We start from the raw sequence: 17,343 nt of genomic DNA on the forward strand, positions 1-17,343 counted from the left end.
TCGCTTTCGGGTGGGGGGACGGGTCCTGACTGTTAAGAACATAAGAACATAAGAACATAAGAACTATACAAACGAGAGGAGGCCATTCGGCCCATCGAGCTCGCTTGGGGAGAACTTAACTAATAGCTCAGAGTTGTTAAAATCTTATCTAGCTCTGATTTAAAGGAACCCAAGGATTCAGCTTGCACTACGTTATCAGGAAGACTATTCCATACTCTGACTACACGCTGTGTAAAGAAGTGCTTCCTTAAATCCAGTTTGAAATGTTCTCCCGCTAATTTCCACCTATGGCCACGAGTTCTTGTATTTGAACTAATGCTGAAGTAACTATTCGGTTGAACAGCATCCAAACCTGTTAGAATCTTATAGACCTGGATCATGTCCCCCCTCAGTCTCCTTTGCTTGAGGCTGAACAGATTTAGCTCAAATAACCTTTCCTCGTATGACATTCCTCTAAGACCAGGAATCATTCTTGTGGCCCTACGCTGCACCTTTTCTAAGGCCGCTATGTCCTTTTTAAGATATGGTGACCAAACCTGTACACAATATTCTAGGTGAGGTCTCACCAAGGAATTGTATAATCTTAGCATTACCTCCCTTGACTTAAACTCCACACACCTGGAGATGTACCCCAACATCCTATTGGCCTTTTTTATTGCTTCCCCACACTGGCGAGAATGAGACATGGAAGCATCAACATACACACCAAGGTCTTTCTCATAATCAGCTACCTTTATTTCAGTAGGTCCCATAAAATACCTGTACTTTATATTTCTGCTCCCTACATGGAGTACCTTACATTTGTCTATGTTAAATTTCATCTGCCAGGTGTCAGCCCAGTCACTAATTAAATTAAGATCCCGCTGTAGCTGCTGAGCCGCTAGTTCAGTATCTGCTACACCACCCACCTTGGTGTCATCTGCAAATTTCACCAGTTTACTGTATATATTGGTGTCTATATCATTTATGTAAATTAGGAACAAAAGTGGTCCTAAAATTGAACCCTGCGGTACCCCACTATGAACGCAGGCCCACTGTGACATCGAGCCTCTTATAACTACTCGCTGCTTCCTATCCGTTAACCAGTTATCAATCCAAGTCGCTACAGTTCCTAAAATACCTGTCGCTTTGAGTTTAAGTGAGAGCCTCTTGTGGGGAACAACATCAAAAGCCTTTTGGAAATCTAAATAGATGACATCATAGGCCTTCTTATCATCAACTTCCTGAGTAGCTTCCTCAAAAAACTCCAACAGATTTGTTAAACATGATCTACCTCTCCTAAATCCATGCTGGCTATCCCTCAAAATGTTATTTGAGTCCAGGTAATCTACCATTTTCTCTTTGATTATAGCCTCCATAACTTTACCAGTTATACAAGTTAGACTGATTGGCCTATAGTTTGACAAATTACTTCTATCCCCTTTTTTGAAAATGGGCGTTATGTTGGCATGCTTCCAATCAGAAGGTACCACACCTTCAGATAAGGATTTTTGAAACAGTAATGTTAAGGGTCGGCAAATAATATCCCTCATCTCTTTTAACACTATAGGTAAGATGCCATCAGGGCCCTGTGATTTATTTATTTTGAGCTTAGCTAGGCTTTGCAAAACATCAGCTTCAGTTATATATATATTAGTTATAGACGATGTTGAATTAGTAATAAGAACTGGTAAGTTACTAGTGTCCTCGACAGTGAATACCCGTGCAAAACTATCATTGAACTCATTCACTATGTCAATGTCGTTTTCAATTATAAGACCCTTACTATCCTGCAGATTAGTAATTTCAGCTTTTAGAGCTCTTTTAGAGTTAAAATACTGGAAGAAACTTTTAACGTCATCCTTAGCCTCCAATGCGATCTTCCTTTCGACATTCCTTTTAGCTCGTCTAATGTCATTTTTTAATTCAGCCTGTAGATTTAGATACTCTTGCTTTATTATGTCATCATCAGTTATTTTCCATCTCTGGAACAAAGCCCTTTTCCTCCTTACTTTATACTTTATGTCCCTATTAAACCACCTAGGTTGCAATTTCCTAGATTTATTCTTGCTAGAAACAGGTATGAAGTCCTCTTGTACTTGCAATAATGTGCTTTTAAAAAATTCCCATGCCTCTTCAACAGTTTTGTTATTTAACAAATCTTTGAAGATTTGTTGTTAGTTTTGTTGTTTACGTTTATGCTCCAAGCGGCAGTTCAGAATACCCACCCTTTTTGGAATCCTTGGAAGGGGTGTTGGAGAGCACTCCTCCTGGGGACTCTCTTGTTCTGCTGGGGGACAATGCTCACGTGGGCAATGACAGTGAGACCTGGAGTGGCGTGATTGGGAGGAACGGCCCCCCCGATCTGAACCCGAGTGGTGCTTTGTTGTTGGACATCTGTGCTCGTCACGGATTGTCCATAACGAACACCATGTTCAGGCATAAGGGTGTCCATATGTGCACTTGGCATAGGCCGCAGTTCGATGATCGACTTTGTAGTCGTGTCATAGGACTTGCGGCCGCATGTCTTGGACATTCGGGTGAAGAGAGGGGCGGAGCAGTCAATTGATCAATACCTGGTGGTGGGTTGGCTCCGCTGGTGGGGGAGGAAGCTGGCCAGGCCTGGCAGGCCCAAGCATATAGTGAGGGTCTGCTGGGAATGTCTGGCGGAATCCCCTGTCAGGAGGAGTTTCAACTCCTACCTCCGGCAGAACTTCTCCCATGTCCCGGGGGAGGCGGGGGACATTGAATCCGAATGGGCCATGTTCTGCGCCTCCATTGTGGAGGTGGCTGACCGGAGCTGTGGCCGTAAGGTGGTCGGTGCCTGTCGCGACGGCAATCCCCGAACCCGCTGGTGGACATCAGTGGTGAGGGATGCCATCAAGCTGAAGAAGGAGTCCTATCGGGCCTTTTTAGCCTGTGGGACTCCAGAGGCAGCTGACAGGTACCAGCAGGCCAAGGGGGATGCAGCTTCGACGGTTGCTGAGGCAAAAACTCGGGTTTAGGAGGAGTTTAGCGAGGCCATGGAAAACGATTTCCAGACGGCTTCGAATTGATTCTGGTCCACTAGCTGGCGGCCCCGGGCAGGAAAGCGGTGCAACATCAACACTGTTTATGGTGGGGATGGGGTGCTGCTGACCTCAACTCGGGACGTTTTGGGTCGGTGGAGGGAGTACTTTGAAGACCTCAATCCCACTGACACGCCTTCCAATGTGGAAGCAGAGTATGGGGACTTGGGTGTGGACTCCCCTATCTCTGGGGCGGAGGTCGCTGAGATGGTTAAAAAGCTCCTCAGTGGCCGGGCCCTGGGGGTGGATGAGATCCGCCCGGAGTTCCTTAAGGCTCTGGATGCTGTGAGACTGTCCTGGTTGACACGCATCTGCAGCATCGCGTGGACATCGGGGGCAGTGCCTCTGGACTGGCAGACCGGGGTGGTGGTCCCCCTCTTTAAGAAGGGGGACCAGAGGGTGTGCTCCAACTATAGGGGGATCACACTCCACAGCCTCCCTGGTAAGGTCTATTCGGGGGTTCTGGAGAGGGAGGGTCCACCGGATTGTCGAACCTCGGATTCAGGAGGAGCAGTGTGGTTTTTCCCCAGGCCGTGGAACAGTGGACCAGCTCTATACTCTCCGCAGGGTTTTGGAGGGTTCATGGGAGTTTGCCCAACCAGTCTACATGTGTTTTGTGGACTTGGAGAAGGCATTCGACCGTGTCCCTCGGGGAGTCCTGTGGGTAGAGCTCTGGGAGTATGGGGTGCCGGGCTTCCTTTTAAGGGCTGTTCAGTCCCTGTATGACCGGTGCCAGAGCCTGTTCCGCATGGGCGGCAATAAGTCAGACTTGTTTCCAGTGAGGGTTGGACTCCGTCAGGGTTGCCCTTTGTCACCGATTCTGTTCATAGTTTTTATGGACAGAATTTCTAGGCGCATGCAGGGTGTTGAGGGTGTCCGGTATGGTGATCTCAGGATTAGGTCTCTGCTTTTTGCAGATGATGTGGTTCTGTTGGCCTCATCGGACTGTGACCTTCAGCTCTCACTGGGACAGTTCGCAGCCGAGTGTGAAGCAGCTGGGATGAGAATCAGCACCTCCAAATCCGAGACCATGGTCCTCAGCCAAAAAAGGGTAGAATGCTCTCTCCGGGTCGGGGATGGAGTCCTCCCCAAAGTGCAGGAGTTTAAGTATCTCGGGGTCTTGTTCACGAGTGAGGGGACAATGGAATGGGAGATCGACAGGCGGATCAGGGCGGCGTCCGCAGTGAAGAAAGAGCTGAGCCAAAAGGCAAAGCTCTCGATTTACCAGTCAATCTATGTCCCTACCTTCACCTATGTTCACGAGCTGTGGGTGTCACACACAAGATCCTAAAGAACGAGATCGCAAGTGCAAGCGGCCGAAATGAGTTTCCTTCGCAGGGTGGCTGAGCTCTCCCTTAGAGATAGGGTAAGGAGCTTGGTTATTCGGGAGGGACTCAGAGTAGAGCCGCTGCTCCTCCGCATTGAGAGGAGCCAGATGAGGTGGCTCGGGCATCTGATTAGGATGCCTCCTGGATGCCTCCCTGGTGAGGTGTTCTGGGCATGTCCCACTGGGAGGAGGCCCCGGGGAAGACCCAAAACATGCTGGAGGGATTATGTCTCTCAGCCGGCCTGGGAATGCCTTGGGATTCCCCCAGAGGAGCTGGATGAAGTGGCCAGGGAGAGGGAAGTCTGGGTTTCCCTGCTGAGACTGCTGCCCCCGTGACCCAACCTCAGATTCAGTGGGAGATAATGGATGTATGGATGGATGTTAAACAGGTTAAAAACATTGCTCTCTAGATATGTTTTTAAAGTTTTCAGCACCAAAAACCAAACCAAAGCTAAATTCATATAATAAAGTTAGTGGTTGGCGGTTATTGTTAGATTATGCAATTTTTTTAGTGATTTAATGGTTTAGCTTTATCAAATTAAGTTAGCAGACTAGCAGTTATCAAAGCAAAATTTTTGGTTAGCTCTGCCCAACACTGAATGTCACTCATCTAATCAGGGCTAAATGCTCACCTGTGGTAAGCTGTGGATGGTTTTGTGGAAAGAGTGGTGTTTGTGATTGTTGTCCAATCTGTTGTCTGCTTATGGGTGGGCAGGCTTCATGAGTGATTGTGACACATGGATGCTTTAGGGAGACAGTCTAGGGAAAGTATTTCTTATTTTTTCAATCATTGTGATTTTGAGATTATGCCTCCATATGTAGACCATGTTAAACATGAAATATTGGCAATTCAAGCTTCCTGTATATAAACAATATGTAAATGATTTATAAAGAATGCATTTTCTGTCTGTTGGGTCCTTGTCACATAATGTAGACCACAGTGATCAGTATTGACTGTCCAAGTCCTGGAGATGTTCCTCCCATTGTTGGGGTGAATTGTTTACACATTGAGCAGCACAATTTACACAAATAGCCATTAAGTCTTTGACACAGATGCAGTCATGAGACAGCCGTGAAAAGTACCGGGCTGAGAGATCAAAGTGTGTCGTTCATTCTTTCTCCAGACAAAAGGTCACCAGTCTTTGAAAACATCACCCAGAATAAGTCACAGATGCCAAAACCATCCCTCACCTTCAGACATTTTTGTCTTTTTTTGTCCTTGTTCATAACAGGTCCGAGAGAATGCCAAGCAGGACCTGAAGGATGGGCTTGCTCTGTACAACACTGATAATAATGTTGGTCTGAGGAATGCCTGGAACATCATTCAGGCAGAGGTATGGGCTTCCAGCCAACGCTGATGTCTTCATTTGCTGGATTCATGTGTACATGACAGCAAATTTGAAACCGCTAGATCCTAAATATGATCAAATGACAGAACATGAATTCTGAGAGAGCCAAAATGATCAATCAGTATGGCTGGTCTAAGATCTAATGGTCAAGAGTGCTCAGGATAAGCACTGAACGAATGTGTTTATCTTTACATGCCTGTGTGTATAGTGGAAGTGCTGTGGTGTGACGGGCTACACAGACTGGCATGAGGCCCTGCAGGAGAGGATGGTCCCTGACCGCTGCTGCCAGGAGCACTACAAGGAGTGTGGCCGGAATGTCACCAACATGTTCTGGAACCGAGTGAGTGTCACTATAGTAACAGGTGTGACTGATTATCTCGTTCTCCTGTTCATCCTTTGTATGGATTGGAACCATCTGAGCAAAATTTTTTACACTTTTAATTTTAGTAAGTTTGTTTTCTAGTCCCGCTGTGGCTTTTTTATGTGTAAAGAGGTGAATGTTTCTAAATGTAACAAACATACGTTTTGGTACATGAAGGTTTATTGTTTATTTTTCAAGGCTTGGCACATAATAAACTAATTCCTCAACATTCTTAGGGCTTTGCAATGAAATATTTTACAGATTAGGCCTCTTTCTCTATTGTACATACTGTCCTGACTCCTGCAGTGTAGAATGTAGCACATTTTCTAAGATTTTCCTGTGATAAAGATCCTAAATTAAGCGTTTAATGGCTCAACTGTAGCCTTTCTACACATGCACACTTGAGTCGTGTTTTCCATCCTCCACAGGGTTGTTACGAGAAGGTGGAGGAATGGCTACGTGACAACAGACACCTCCTGGGCACCATTGGCATGTGCATACTGGTAGTACAGGTGAGCAGAGATGGCTAGAAATGGCCACCAACTCTTTATGCCAAATGAGCTGAATCAGCAAAAAAAGCTTGCAAAGAGCACTTGCTGAAAATTGCATTCTGTGCTAGCTTTTTGTTTATACCCAAGCTTTATTCTTTGTTTAGGACTGACTTTTGTGGGCATTGTAGTTAAATGCAAGACATTAAGCACAAGTAACGATGCATGCCAAAGCATTGTCATTGGTCACAAGTGTATTATTCACTACAGAACAACGATGCATGTAGGTGGCACAGCTGGGATTGGGGGCAAGGCTTTTATGAATGATGGGGTCATTTTTGCATCAGGAAGACCTTCAGGGGGTGTCTGAGGAGCCATCACTGCTTCATACAGAAGGAAATCACTATGGAGCAGTGAAGAGTGCCTTCCAGAGAGTGGATGACTGGCTTTCTCACTCACTACATTTACATGAACACTAAGATAATCTAATTATTGTGTTAGCCACACTAAACCGGACTTTTAAATTACATGTAAACATATTAGTAAATCATACTAAATAGAATTTCTCTTAGTCGGCCTAAGACACCCAGATAATGCGATCGGGATTTGATTGACTCTTGCATGAGTACGTTCAATCGGACTCAAACTGGCCTAGGCGCTTTGCTCTGCAGTCCCCCTCGGGCTTTGACCCGGAAGGAATAGAAGAAGCATGGGGCATAGCAGAAAAAGTACATGTAAACATACTGACTTTGTTAGTCATGCTTTGGTTTGGGCCTGGAGCAGTAGGATGATCAGCCCTGGGGGTTTTTAACCAGACTATGTGTGACTTGTGGGATTGGGTGTTTTAATGTTTGTCTCTGGCTACGTCCACACTAATGCGTTAAAAAAACGCATTACGTGAGTTTCCAAAAGAAAACATCAGTGTCCGCACTACCATTATCACTAGCGTTGAAAAAAAAATTCACACTGCTCTGTGTAAAAGTCAAATCGTGTAGTGACTACACCAATAATTAGCTTTAGCATTTGTGTAATGGTATATATTGTGTATAAGAGTGGTTGTTATTGTATATATTTTCTGTAATTTTTCATGTGCACATTTATCCAAAGCTTTTTTGTGATACATTTTTTGAAGGGTTGCACTTTGTTTTGTTTGTTGTAGCTTGAGCATAACATGTCATTTGCATGTTTTTTGTCCAACCAATTTTTAAAAAATAATTCTAGCAGTGGCGACATACAGTGGAGGAAATAATTATTTGACCCCTCGCTGTGTTTAAAGTAAAAGTAACTATCACAGCAACAGCACAGGGATCCAGATATTTAGTTACACACATCCCTCTCTCTTCCCATCATTTTCAGTGCACTCTTGTCTTACTGTAATGTTCGATGGCTGAATGTCTTTATGATAAGTTATCGCTGCACTTAAACTTGGCTCAAGTGCAGTCTTGTTTTGAGCTTCGCAATAGTTGTAAACAGCATACAATGTACACAAAACATGATTTAGCTGCATACAAATAAGCAAAACAACATATACCAGGTAGCAAAAGTCCTGTACATCCTCCATGTTCACATGTGGCTTAATTCCTTGAAAATAAAGGCAAAGCATTCTTCATTCCCCTGAAAAATAACTAATTAAGGAGGACTAGGAAAAGAGACATCGAAACAAAGAGAGCTAATCAGGAAAGGGCCACGAACCAATCAGAGGTCACTGATGTAGGCGTAACAAAATTGTAACGTTTTTGAGCATTAACACTAATGCATTTACAGAAGGATTTACTTTTTTACAGGGAAAAAAAGATCTGCATCATCTACAGAGCCCCTGAAGGGACCTGTGCACGACTTTCGCATATGCACAGGATACTTTCCATGCATACAAGAAATTTTTTTTTGCATCCTTTGCATCCCTTCAAGGACTCCATAGATGGATGATCAGAAAAAATGTTTGCGTTATTAAATGAAAACGTATTACTGCGGACGTACCCTCTGTATGTTTTTGTGTTTTGTGGGGCTGAGGGTGTGTGTGTCTGGATTATGTTTACATTACATTGTGGGGATCAAATGTTCCCCACAAAGTAGTAAAAACCTGGTATTTCGACATTGCGGGGACCATTTTTCAAGTCCCAACAAAGATCTGTGAATGCAATCAAGGGGGTGGAGGTTATATATGTGTGTGTTTTAGAACACAGGGGGTTTACAGGCATATGTTTCTGTGCTTTAGGGAGTTGAGGGTGTGTGTGTGTGTGTGTGTGTGTGTAGAGCATGAGGAGCTCACGTGTCTATGAGCGTTTGTGCCTCTTCAGTACAGGGGGGTGTTGGTTATATGTGCAGGAATTGCCACATCCCCCTCCCAGCCTGCCAGCTGTGACACACTCCTTCACTGTCTGCTGCTGCCATATCTGTTGGGAGCACATGGGCCCTCCCTAATGAAAGTGGGTGTATCCCAGCCTGGCTGCCCTTGATAAAGGCACTGCTACCTGACTCTGTGTGATGCCACACTGTCCTGTTCACGTCAGATTTCAGCTTATTAAAATCTCAAAGAGCTTTTTAGAGACTGCAAGAATTTGGTTGCCTCTCTTTTATCACACAATTATTAATTTATCATGTTGAATTTCCCTCCAAAAAAATCTGCTAGTCTAATTCACATTCGTGTGAAGAGTGCTATGATTACAGAAGCGCATTTTCCAAGCATTCACGGTGCCTATGTTGATTATGAATTGCATATAACATGATTTACAGATGCTTTGGAATATCCTTCATATTTTTTGCACAAAACTAATACAGCTGTCTGTGTGACTTACAGCTGTACACAGTCATAACTGTTATACATAACACTGACGTGTTTTATAAACAAGGGCACACACACATTACACTGAATATGTGTCATAAACAGGTACATGCAATCACTAGCACGTTCCACATGCGCGTTCCCAGGACTGCAAATTCATGCTTGGATCTGTCCCAGTGCACACACCTGAATGCTAAAACTTCCTGTTTCTCCAGCTCCTGGGGATGGCGTTTTCCATGACGCTGTTCCAGCAGATCCACCGGACAGGCAAGAAGTACCACGCCTAGATGGGCCTGGTAGAGCTAAGCCCTTGAGCCCGATGTGGGGGGACTGCGCTGGACTCCATGACCTGGCCTATCCTGTCTCAGGCCAAGCACCTATCAACAGTGCTCCCCCCCTTTATTTGCTGTTCTCAATTTAATTTGCCAAAGAAAAATCGGTCAGGAAAGATGAAGGGCATTGACTTTGGGGAAGGGGCACTTCTTGGCAATTTTTTATTGTGTTTTGTCTTTTTCTTTCCCCTTGGACTGACACTGTGGGAAGCTGGAGATATGAAAGCACTGCTTTTCTGAAGGCCAGGTTTGCCCCACAGGGCACAAGAAATCAATACAGAGGCAGCTCTCATACTGTAACCCCATATGAGGTGAAAGGATTCAATTACCCATGACTGCTGATGGCAGCTCCCACTCTTAGTATAAAGGCAGAACCTAAATATAGCATGCTGAAGTATATATATATTTTTTGACTCAGTGGATAACTGTCTTGTTTAAATATAAAAACATACCCCACACACAACTGTGATTTGTTAAAATCCATGAGAGCATATTGATACCTTGTTGAGGATCGGTGCATGTGATTGGTGGTCATGAGCTGTGGAAAGGGGGACGGCCCTAACATAACCCCCATGTAGGGGAGACAGGGGGCAAGCTCTGAGTTGGGTGCTACCCCTCCAGGTACACACCCACACAATGGCAGCCTGCAGCTTCATTCATCAAAGCTGGTGAAGCAGTTTCAATGGGTGTCTGAGTATGATACATCTGACTATGTGTTGTTCTGTTTGGTGTGTGACATTTTCAGCACAGCAGGGACACCTCCACACATTTTTACTCCTCTTTGATTCTGCTTTGGGTCCCATAAGATTGACTCTTTGCGACAACGGGTGTCTTGTGTTTCTGGTTTGTAGACACCCACTTGGTTCTGTTGTCGCTGTTTGTTGTGCAGGAGTAGTCATTCTGATTGTCTCTCATTGTTTCTGTTTTGACGCTCTGGGTTTTCCAACTGATGCAGCAGAAAGGAAATCTAATGTCTGATAGTCCATATTTCCATCAGCATCTCCAAATGGGATCCTTCCTGCCTGGTGCAGGTTCTCCTCAGCTACACGTGAGGCTCAGTGCAAGGTGCCTGATAGAGGGGGTATCAGTCCTCTTCACACATCAACCTAATGGTGCTTCTGTCCATAGAGCTTTGGTCCCATAGTCATTTAGAAATATCATCTTACATAAGATGTAAAGGCACTTTGGTTAACAAGTGTTAAACAACTGAAATACTCCATCTTTAAGAGATTTCTGACCTGTGAGGTGAGAGGGCTGGGGCTGGCAGGATTTTAGGGTGATGTTTAGGGCTGGAATAATACCAGAAGCAGATATGAGATCTATTGCATGTTGAATGGCATTTTGAGGTAAGGAGACTCTGTGTATTCCAAAATGTGTAACTGAACATCATGTAAAAGCATCGCATATATATATATATACACACACACACATACGCACACACGCAGTAGGTGCATGTATACAGTAACTATATATGTATGTGTGTGTATGTATATATATATATATATGTATGTATGTGTATGTATATATACACTCACCTAAAGGATTATTAGGAACACCATACTAATACGGTGTTTGACCCCCTTTCGCCTTCAGAACTGCCTTAATTCTACGTGGCATTGATTCAACAAGGTGCTGAAAGCATTCTTTAGAAATGTTGGCCCATATTGATAGGATAACATCTTGCAGTTGATTGAGATTTGTGGGATGCACATCCAGGGCACGAAGCTCCCGTTCCACCACATCCCAAAGATGCTCTATTGGGTTGAGATCTGGTGACTGTGGCGGCCATTGTAGTACAGTGAACTCATTGTCATGTTCAAGAAACCAATTTGAAATGATTCGAGCTTTGTGGCATTATCCTGCTGGAAGTAGCCATCAGAGGATGGGTACATGGTGGTCATAAATTCAATTCAATTTTTCAATTCAATTTTATTTATATAGCGCATTATCACAACATTACATTGTCTACATTGTTTCTGCCTCGTAAGGACCCCCCATTGAGTAAGCCAAAGGCAACGGTGGCAAGGAAAAACTCCCTAAGAGGAAGAAACATTGACATTGTGAGGGGTGGTCTGCACTTCCTGCATCTGAAGGTTGCCCTTTCCCACAGTAGACAATGGTTGTGTTTTGAATTGGCAGTCTGGAAAGAGACATGTCATTATTTATGTGGACGAAAAACAGGTGCAACATCAAAAAAAAAAGTTTTAACATTATCTCTGTGAACAGATTTAATTTAAAGTAGTTCTTCATTTTAATTTGTGTGCAAAATTGTTCACTTTAAACCATTGAAACTGTAATATAAAAAATAAGAAGAATCTAATATCGAATTCGTTAGGCAACATTTTTATATATTATATAAAACCATGCATTTCGTATAACAGTTGCTGATGGATTGATTTGTTTTGTCTCTGGGGAGATTCTTTTTTTTGTTTTAATTCACTAGGCTGAACACTGGTATTAAGCAGGTTGGCTGTGATACCCACAAAGTAACCCATAAGTCTTAAATTGCGCAAATATTTTAATAATGGAGTAAATATGAAGTTCTGAGTGTGAATAGAACGGCAATTTGGAAGGTGACCCTCTGTGGATTTGTCTCTACATGACTTTGACCTTTGGCTCTCCCTCACAAACTTGGCTGAATCTTTATGATTGTGCCACTTCTCTTAAAGCTTGTAAGGAGATCCATCACCATGTTGGAAATTTCACCCTATCCTGCTGCAGATAATCTTTGGTCCTATAAAATGCTCTGACATTTAGTAACTGACATGTTGTCAGACTTGTCCAAACAGTCCTCCACTGTTAATCTACCGGCTTGTACAGGGCAGAAGGCATTCTCCACTGCTCTGCTCTGTCCCACCAGAGGAGTGCTATGCTGTCTTTGTTATACGGTCTCATGTTTCATAACCTTCACTGGATTTTTTGTACTTTTTAATTCAGTGATTGTCACATCTATTAAATGCTTGGTGATTTCATTTAATGTGTACTTCATATTATAGTGAAATGGAATATTTTATAAATTTGTGTTTGAAACAGATTAGATTTTGTCCTATATGGTGTTATACAACCTTGTGAGAGGCTATGTGTGTGTGTGTGTGTGTGTGTGTGTATGTATGTATGTGTGTGTGTGTGTCTCCCAGTGCTTTTCGATTGCTATTCAACCTGGGCCGGGGGATGTAGTGCTACAAGAGTCTGCGTCCCATTTTACTAAGGTCTGAACATAAGACCATCTTATTTTACTTAATCTGGTTTAAATCTTCATCTATTTCTTAATTTAACTAAATCCCGACCTCACAGAGCACTGTGTGTTCACTGTCATTCCCTTAATGTTTTTTTTTAATATTAATCCGTTGTTCACTATGTTAGCTGTTGCCTTTGGTGAATTGTTTCATTTGGATTGAAACGATTATCTGCCTAGTGACATATTACGTAAGTATAACTGGATTTTGGTGGATTCGCTCTTGTGGCAGCTGCTTTGTGATCTCCTCCAGCAGGGGGTAGGATTTCAGCTCTAACACACATTGAAATGTTTAACAGAAATGCAAAATTTCAGTCACTGTGATTTTTAATGGAAGACTATGATATGTTCCCTTGTGTTATAACCTGATTTGAATTTGTACTGTTGAAGCTTTCCACCCCCCTTCAATGCAAAAAAAAAAAATACATTAGACTTTGTATAGACTACTTTGTACCATTTAACATTAAATAAAATAAAATTAAATAAAACCCATAGAAACCACAGTGAAGTAGAGATTTTTTTTCCTTTTTAAAGCTATATTGTGAACTGAGTTATGGATGACTGCTTCAGAAGACAGGTGGGTTACCAGCTCTGATCCAGCTACACATGGTCTGCAAAACATCCCCCAGGGGAGAGTCTCACTTTACTGTCTTAAGGAACATGCTGAAATAATTTATAAGACATATAAAAAAAGATTAGTAAATATTATAAGAACAAGTAAGAAAGAATATTACCACACATTATTGGAGCAAAATAGAGGTAACACACAAGAAACATGGAGATTATTAAATAGTATAATTAGAAAAGGCTCAAGAAATACGAATTATCCAGACTACTTTAAAAAGGATAAAGATATTGTGTTTGATAAAATTAAAGATATTGTAAATTAATTTAATGATTTTTTTGTAAATATTGGTAGTAAATTAGCAAAAGAAATTCCGGAGTCAAGAAATAACAATGCTCTAAGTAAACAAATTATTCCGAATGTGTCCTCCTTCTTTATTGGTGCTGTAACTCATAGAGAAATAATTAACATTGTGAAAACATTTAAAAATAAAAAGTCCACTGACTGTTTTGGTATTGATATGATATTAGTTAAAAGTATTATAGAATATATAGTGCAACCTTTTACATATATTTGTAATTTGTCTTTTCAAACTGGTATGTTTCCCTCAAAAATGAAAATAGCAAAAGTTATTCCAATTTATAAAAAGGGAGAGAGATGTCAATTCACCAATTACAGGCCAATATCACTACTCCCACAGTTCTCAAAAATTCTAGAAAAGTTATTTGTTAATAGACTTGATAAATATATTGAGAAGCATAATCTTCTAAGTGATACCCAATATGGCTTTAGAGCGAAGAGGTCCACTTCAATGGCAGTTATGGAACTTGTAGAAGGGATATCGAATGCAATAGATAATAAGGAATATACTGTAGGTGTTTTTATAGACTTAAAAAAGGCGTTTGATACAATCGATCATTCTATATTAATGAATAAACTACAGAAATATGGTATAAGAGGGATAGTTTACAAGTGGATGCAAAGTTACCTGGATGATAGATATCAATATGTCGAAATTAATAATGTAAAATCTATTCAGATGAAGGGAAATTGTGGTGTTCCTCAGGGCTCTGTGTTGGGCCCTAAGTTATTCATACAGTATTATATATAAATGATACAGTATATGTAGTGTTTCCAATTTGTTAAAATGTGTATTGTTTGCTGATGATACTACTCTGTATTGTTCAGGTAAAAACCTAAAACAGCTTCTGACTACGGTGGAAAAGGAGTTAAATATATTAAAAAACTGGTTTGATATAAATAAGTTAACGCTAAACTTAAACAAAACACAATGTATTATTTTTGGCACTAGACAAATGAAAAACGTACCTGAAATCAGGGTTGATGGAATTGAAATCAAAAGAGTGTATGAAAATAAATTTCTTGGAGTGATAATTGATGATAAGTTAAGCTGGAAATTTCACATAAATCATGTTAAAAAAAAATGTCAAAGATCATTGCTATTCTCTATAAAACAAAGTATGTTCTGAATAAGAAATCATTATATACACTTTATTGTACTCTGCTGCTTCCTTATATGACTTATTGTATTGAGATATGGGGTAATGCATATAAAACAAATACTCTTCCTATTTTTAAGTTACAAAAAAGGGCTATAAGAATAATAAATCAATCAAACTATATAGAACCAACTAATATTTTGTTTATTAATTTGAATACCCTGAAATTTTATGATTTAGTTGAATATAAAATGGCACAGATAATGTATAAAGCACAAAATAACTTGCTTTGCCGCAGTATTCAGAGGCTGTTTAAAGTCAGAGAGAGTCAATATGACCTAAGGGGAACAGATGTCTTTGAAAAAGATAAGATAAGGTCAAACATAAAGCAGAGATGTGTGTCTGTTAGAGGAGTTAACTTGTGGAATAGTTATGATAGTAATTTAAAAAGGTGTAGTTCACTTACCTTGTTTAAAAATAGGTTTAAAAATAGAGTATTACAAACATATATAAATCAAGAATGAAAAGAGTGAGAACAATACTGAAATCCTTGGTTGTTTTGCTTTGATGTAATTACTTGTTTTGTAATTATTTTGTTTGTGTTAAAAAGGTTGGCGAAATAAGCATATGCTTCAGCCAATACCTTTTGATTAGCTTTGTCCTGTGTTTTTGCTTTGTGGTAATTTTTATTTTGTATTCATTCATATATTTGAATGTGAATGCTAATCAATAAATCAATAAAAATCAATAAAAAAAAAAACTTTTACTTCTAAATTTATAATTTTCTTAGCTATTATACGGGCTGTTTAGGTGAAATAAAAACCATCATTGCACAAGCATCACACTATCGCAAGAAGCTGTACACCCAGAAAATGCCATCTGGGTACTAAGAAAGTCAGGGGGAGAGCAGACCCCAAACAGGACGCTGAGTCTGTCCTTTTGGAAAGACCAGAAACCTGAAATGTTTATTAAATTAGGGCATAACCTCCCAAAGGGAAAATGGTGAGGGGTAACAGGCAAACACAGTTCAGTTCCTCTTAACACTTCAGAGGAAGTGGAGTAGAGAGAGGACAAAGCTGAAAAGGAAACGCATCACGCCTGGAGAGGACGACAGTAGTCAGCAGGTCAGACTGCGGCTGAGGGTGTCTCAGCTACAGTACCTAACCTTCCCTTCCAAAGAGGTGAGGAAGGGCAGTTTTACGCTGTTGATAGCAGGATTCAATTAAAATATTAAGTACTCAAGCTTTCAGTGTGATAGTTTATGTTTACAAGCATGCCTGTGAGTGTCAGTGGGCTGAAGTTACTACTTCTCAGTTTAATAGCATCATTCCTGATGTTTCTGTTTATTTTAGGAATGTTTGTGTCTCAGTTGCGTAGCAATGCCTGCCAAAGGTGAAAATTCATCCTACCCTGCAGCTTCTGATCTAAACCAGTATGTTAGTTTACAGAATATCCATCCATCATTTTCTATTATAATGCAAATGTCAAATTGTTTTGGAAGACTTATGCCTCTTGCACATGTTATAGTTTAAGAGAATCTTGACAAAAATACATTACTGTTGTAAAACATTTTTTATCAATAGAAGCCTTGAGTTTTTTTTACATTTTCTATATGTAATGAGTCTCTTGTCTGTGATCTTATGTGTAAATGTAAGTTATTTTGGTACTGGTGTTGCAATTGTCTGTTTTGGATCAACTATCCGCATTCCTGTTCATGAAAATGCCTGTAACTTTAATGATGTTCCAGCAAGTTTTTAAGAAAATACTGTGCACTTAACCAAAGAGATATGGGCTTGTTCCCACTATATGTGTGTTGCATTGCACTTTCCATCAACAAACACATTCTGTGATTTGCTAGAAAATGCACTGCTGCATGCATTTCTCTGCCCTGCTCTGGATACGAACGCATTCCAATGCATTTTTTACTGCATCTTTTTTCCCACAAACACTAGGGACAATTATTGAAACGGTTAATACAATACAACATTAAAAAAGTAATAAAGACGCACAAAAACGTGGACAAACACAAGATGGAAACATAAAAAAATACATGTGAATTTTTTTTTTAAATAACACCATATAACTTGTTGCGTTTTACATTGCATTTTTGGCTTCCCTAGTACAGTATGAACATATCCTAATACATAAAAAAGCCGTTAGTCACATTGTCCAAACATCCAAGGAAAAGTACCAATGTTTATTTGAAGCATTCTGAGTAAATTATCCTAAAAAAATCACACATATGCAAGATAAATGGCCATCCCCACATCAGCATTATCTGGAAAATTTTATATTTAATATTTCCACCAAAACCAAGTGAGTATAAGTACCAGCGGAATCTTGCTGTGGAAGGTGGTTATTTGATGGCCGATGGGCTAGGGGGGTCTCATCCACTTA

At 40.9% G+C, this 17,343-nt stretch overlaps 1 protein-coding gene across 5 annotated transcripts in view; it reads left to right on the forward strand.

The window, feature by feature from the left end:
• The window catches only part of tspan9a (tetraspanin 9a), a 159,520-nt gene extending 146,096 nt beyond the window's left edge, over positions 1–13,424 (forward strand). For all 5 annotated transcript variants that reach the window (XM_072710316.1, XM_072710317.1, XM_072710318.1 and 2 more), the window contains 4 exons: positions 5,607–5,708; positions 5,932–6,063; positions 6,513–6,596; positions 9,570–13,424. In XM_072710316.1, the coding sequence (XP_072566417.1) occupies positions 5,607–5,708; positions 5,932–6,063; positions 6,513–6,596; positions 9,570–9,641 (390 nt within the window). In that variant the 3' untranslated portion in view covers positions 9,642–13,424. The remainder of the gene's footprint in view (positions 1–5,606; positions 5,709–5,931; positions 6,064–6,512; positions 6,597–9,569) is intronic.
• The last annotated feature ends 3,919 nt before the right edge of the window (positions 13,425–17,343 follow it).

Source organism: Paramormyrops kingsleyae, chromosome 3, assembly GCF_048594095.1.
Source record: "Paramormyrops kingsleyae isolate MSU_618 chromosome 3, PKINGS_0.4, whole genome shotgun sequence".
Taxonomy (NCBI): Eukaryota; Metazoa; Chordata; class Actinopteri; order Osteoglossiformes; family Mormyridae; genus Paramormyrops; species Paramormyrops kingsleyae.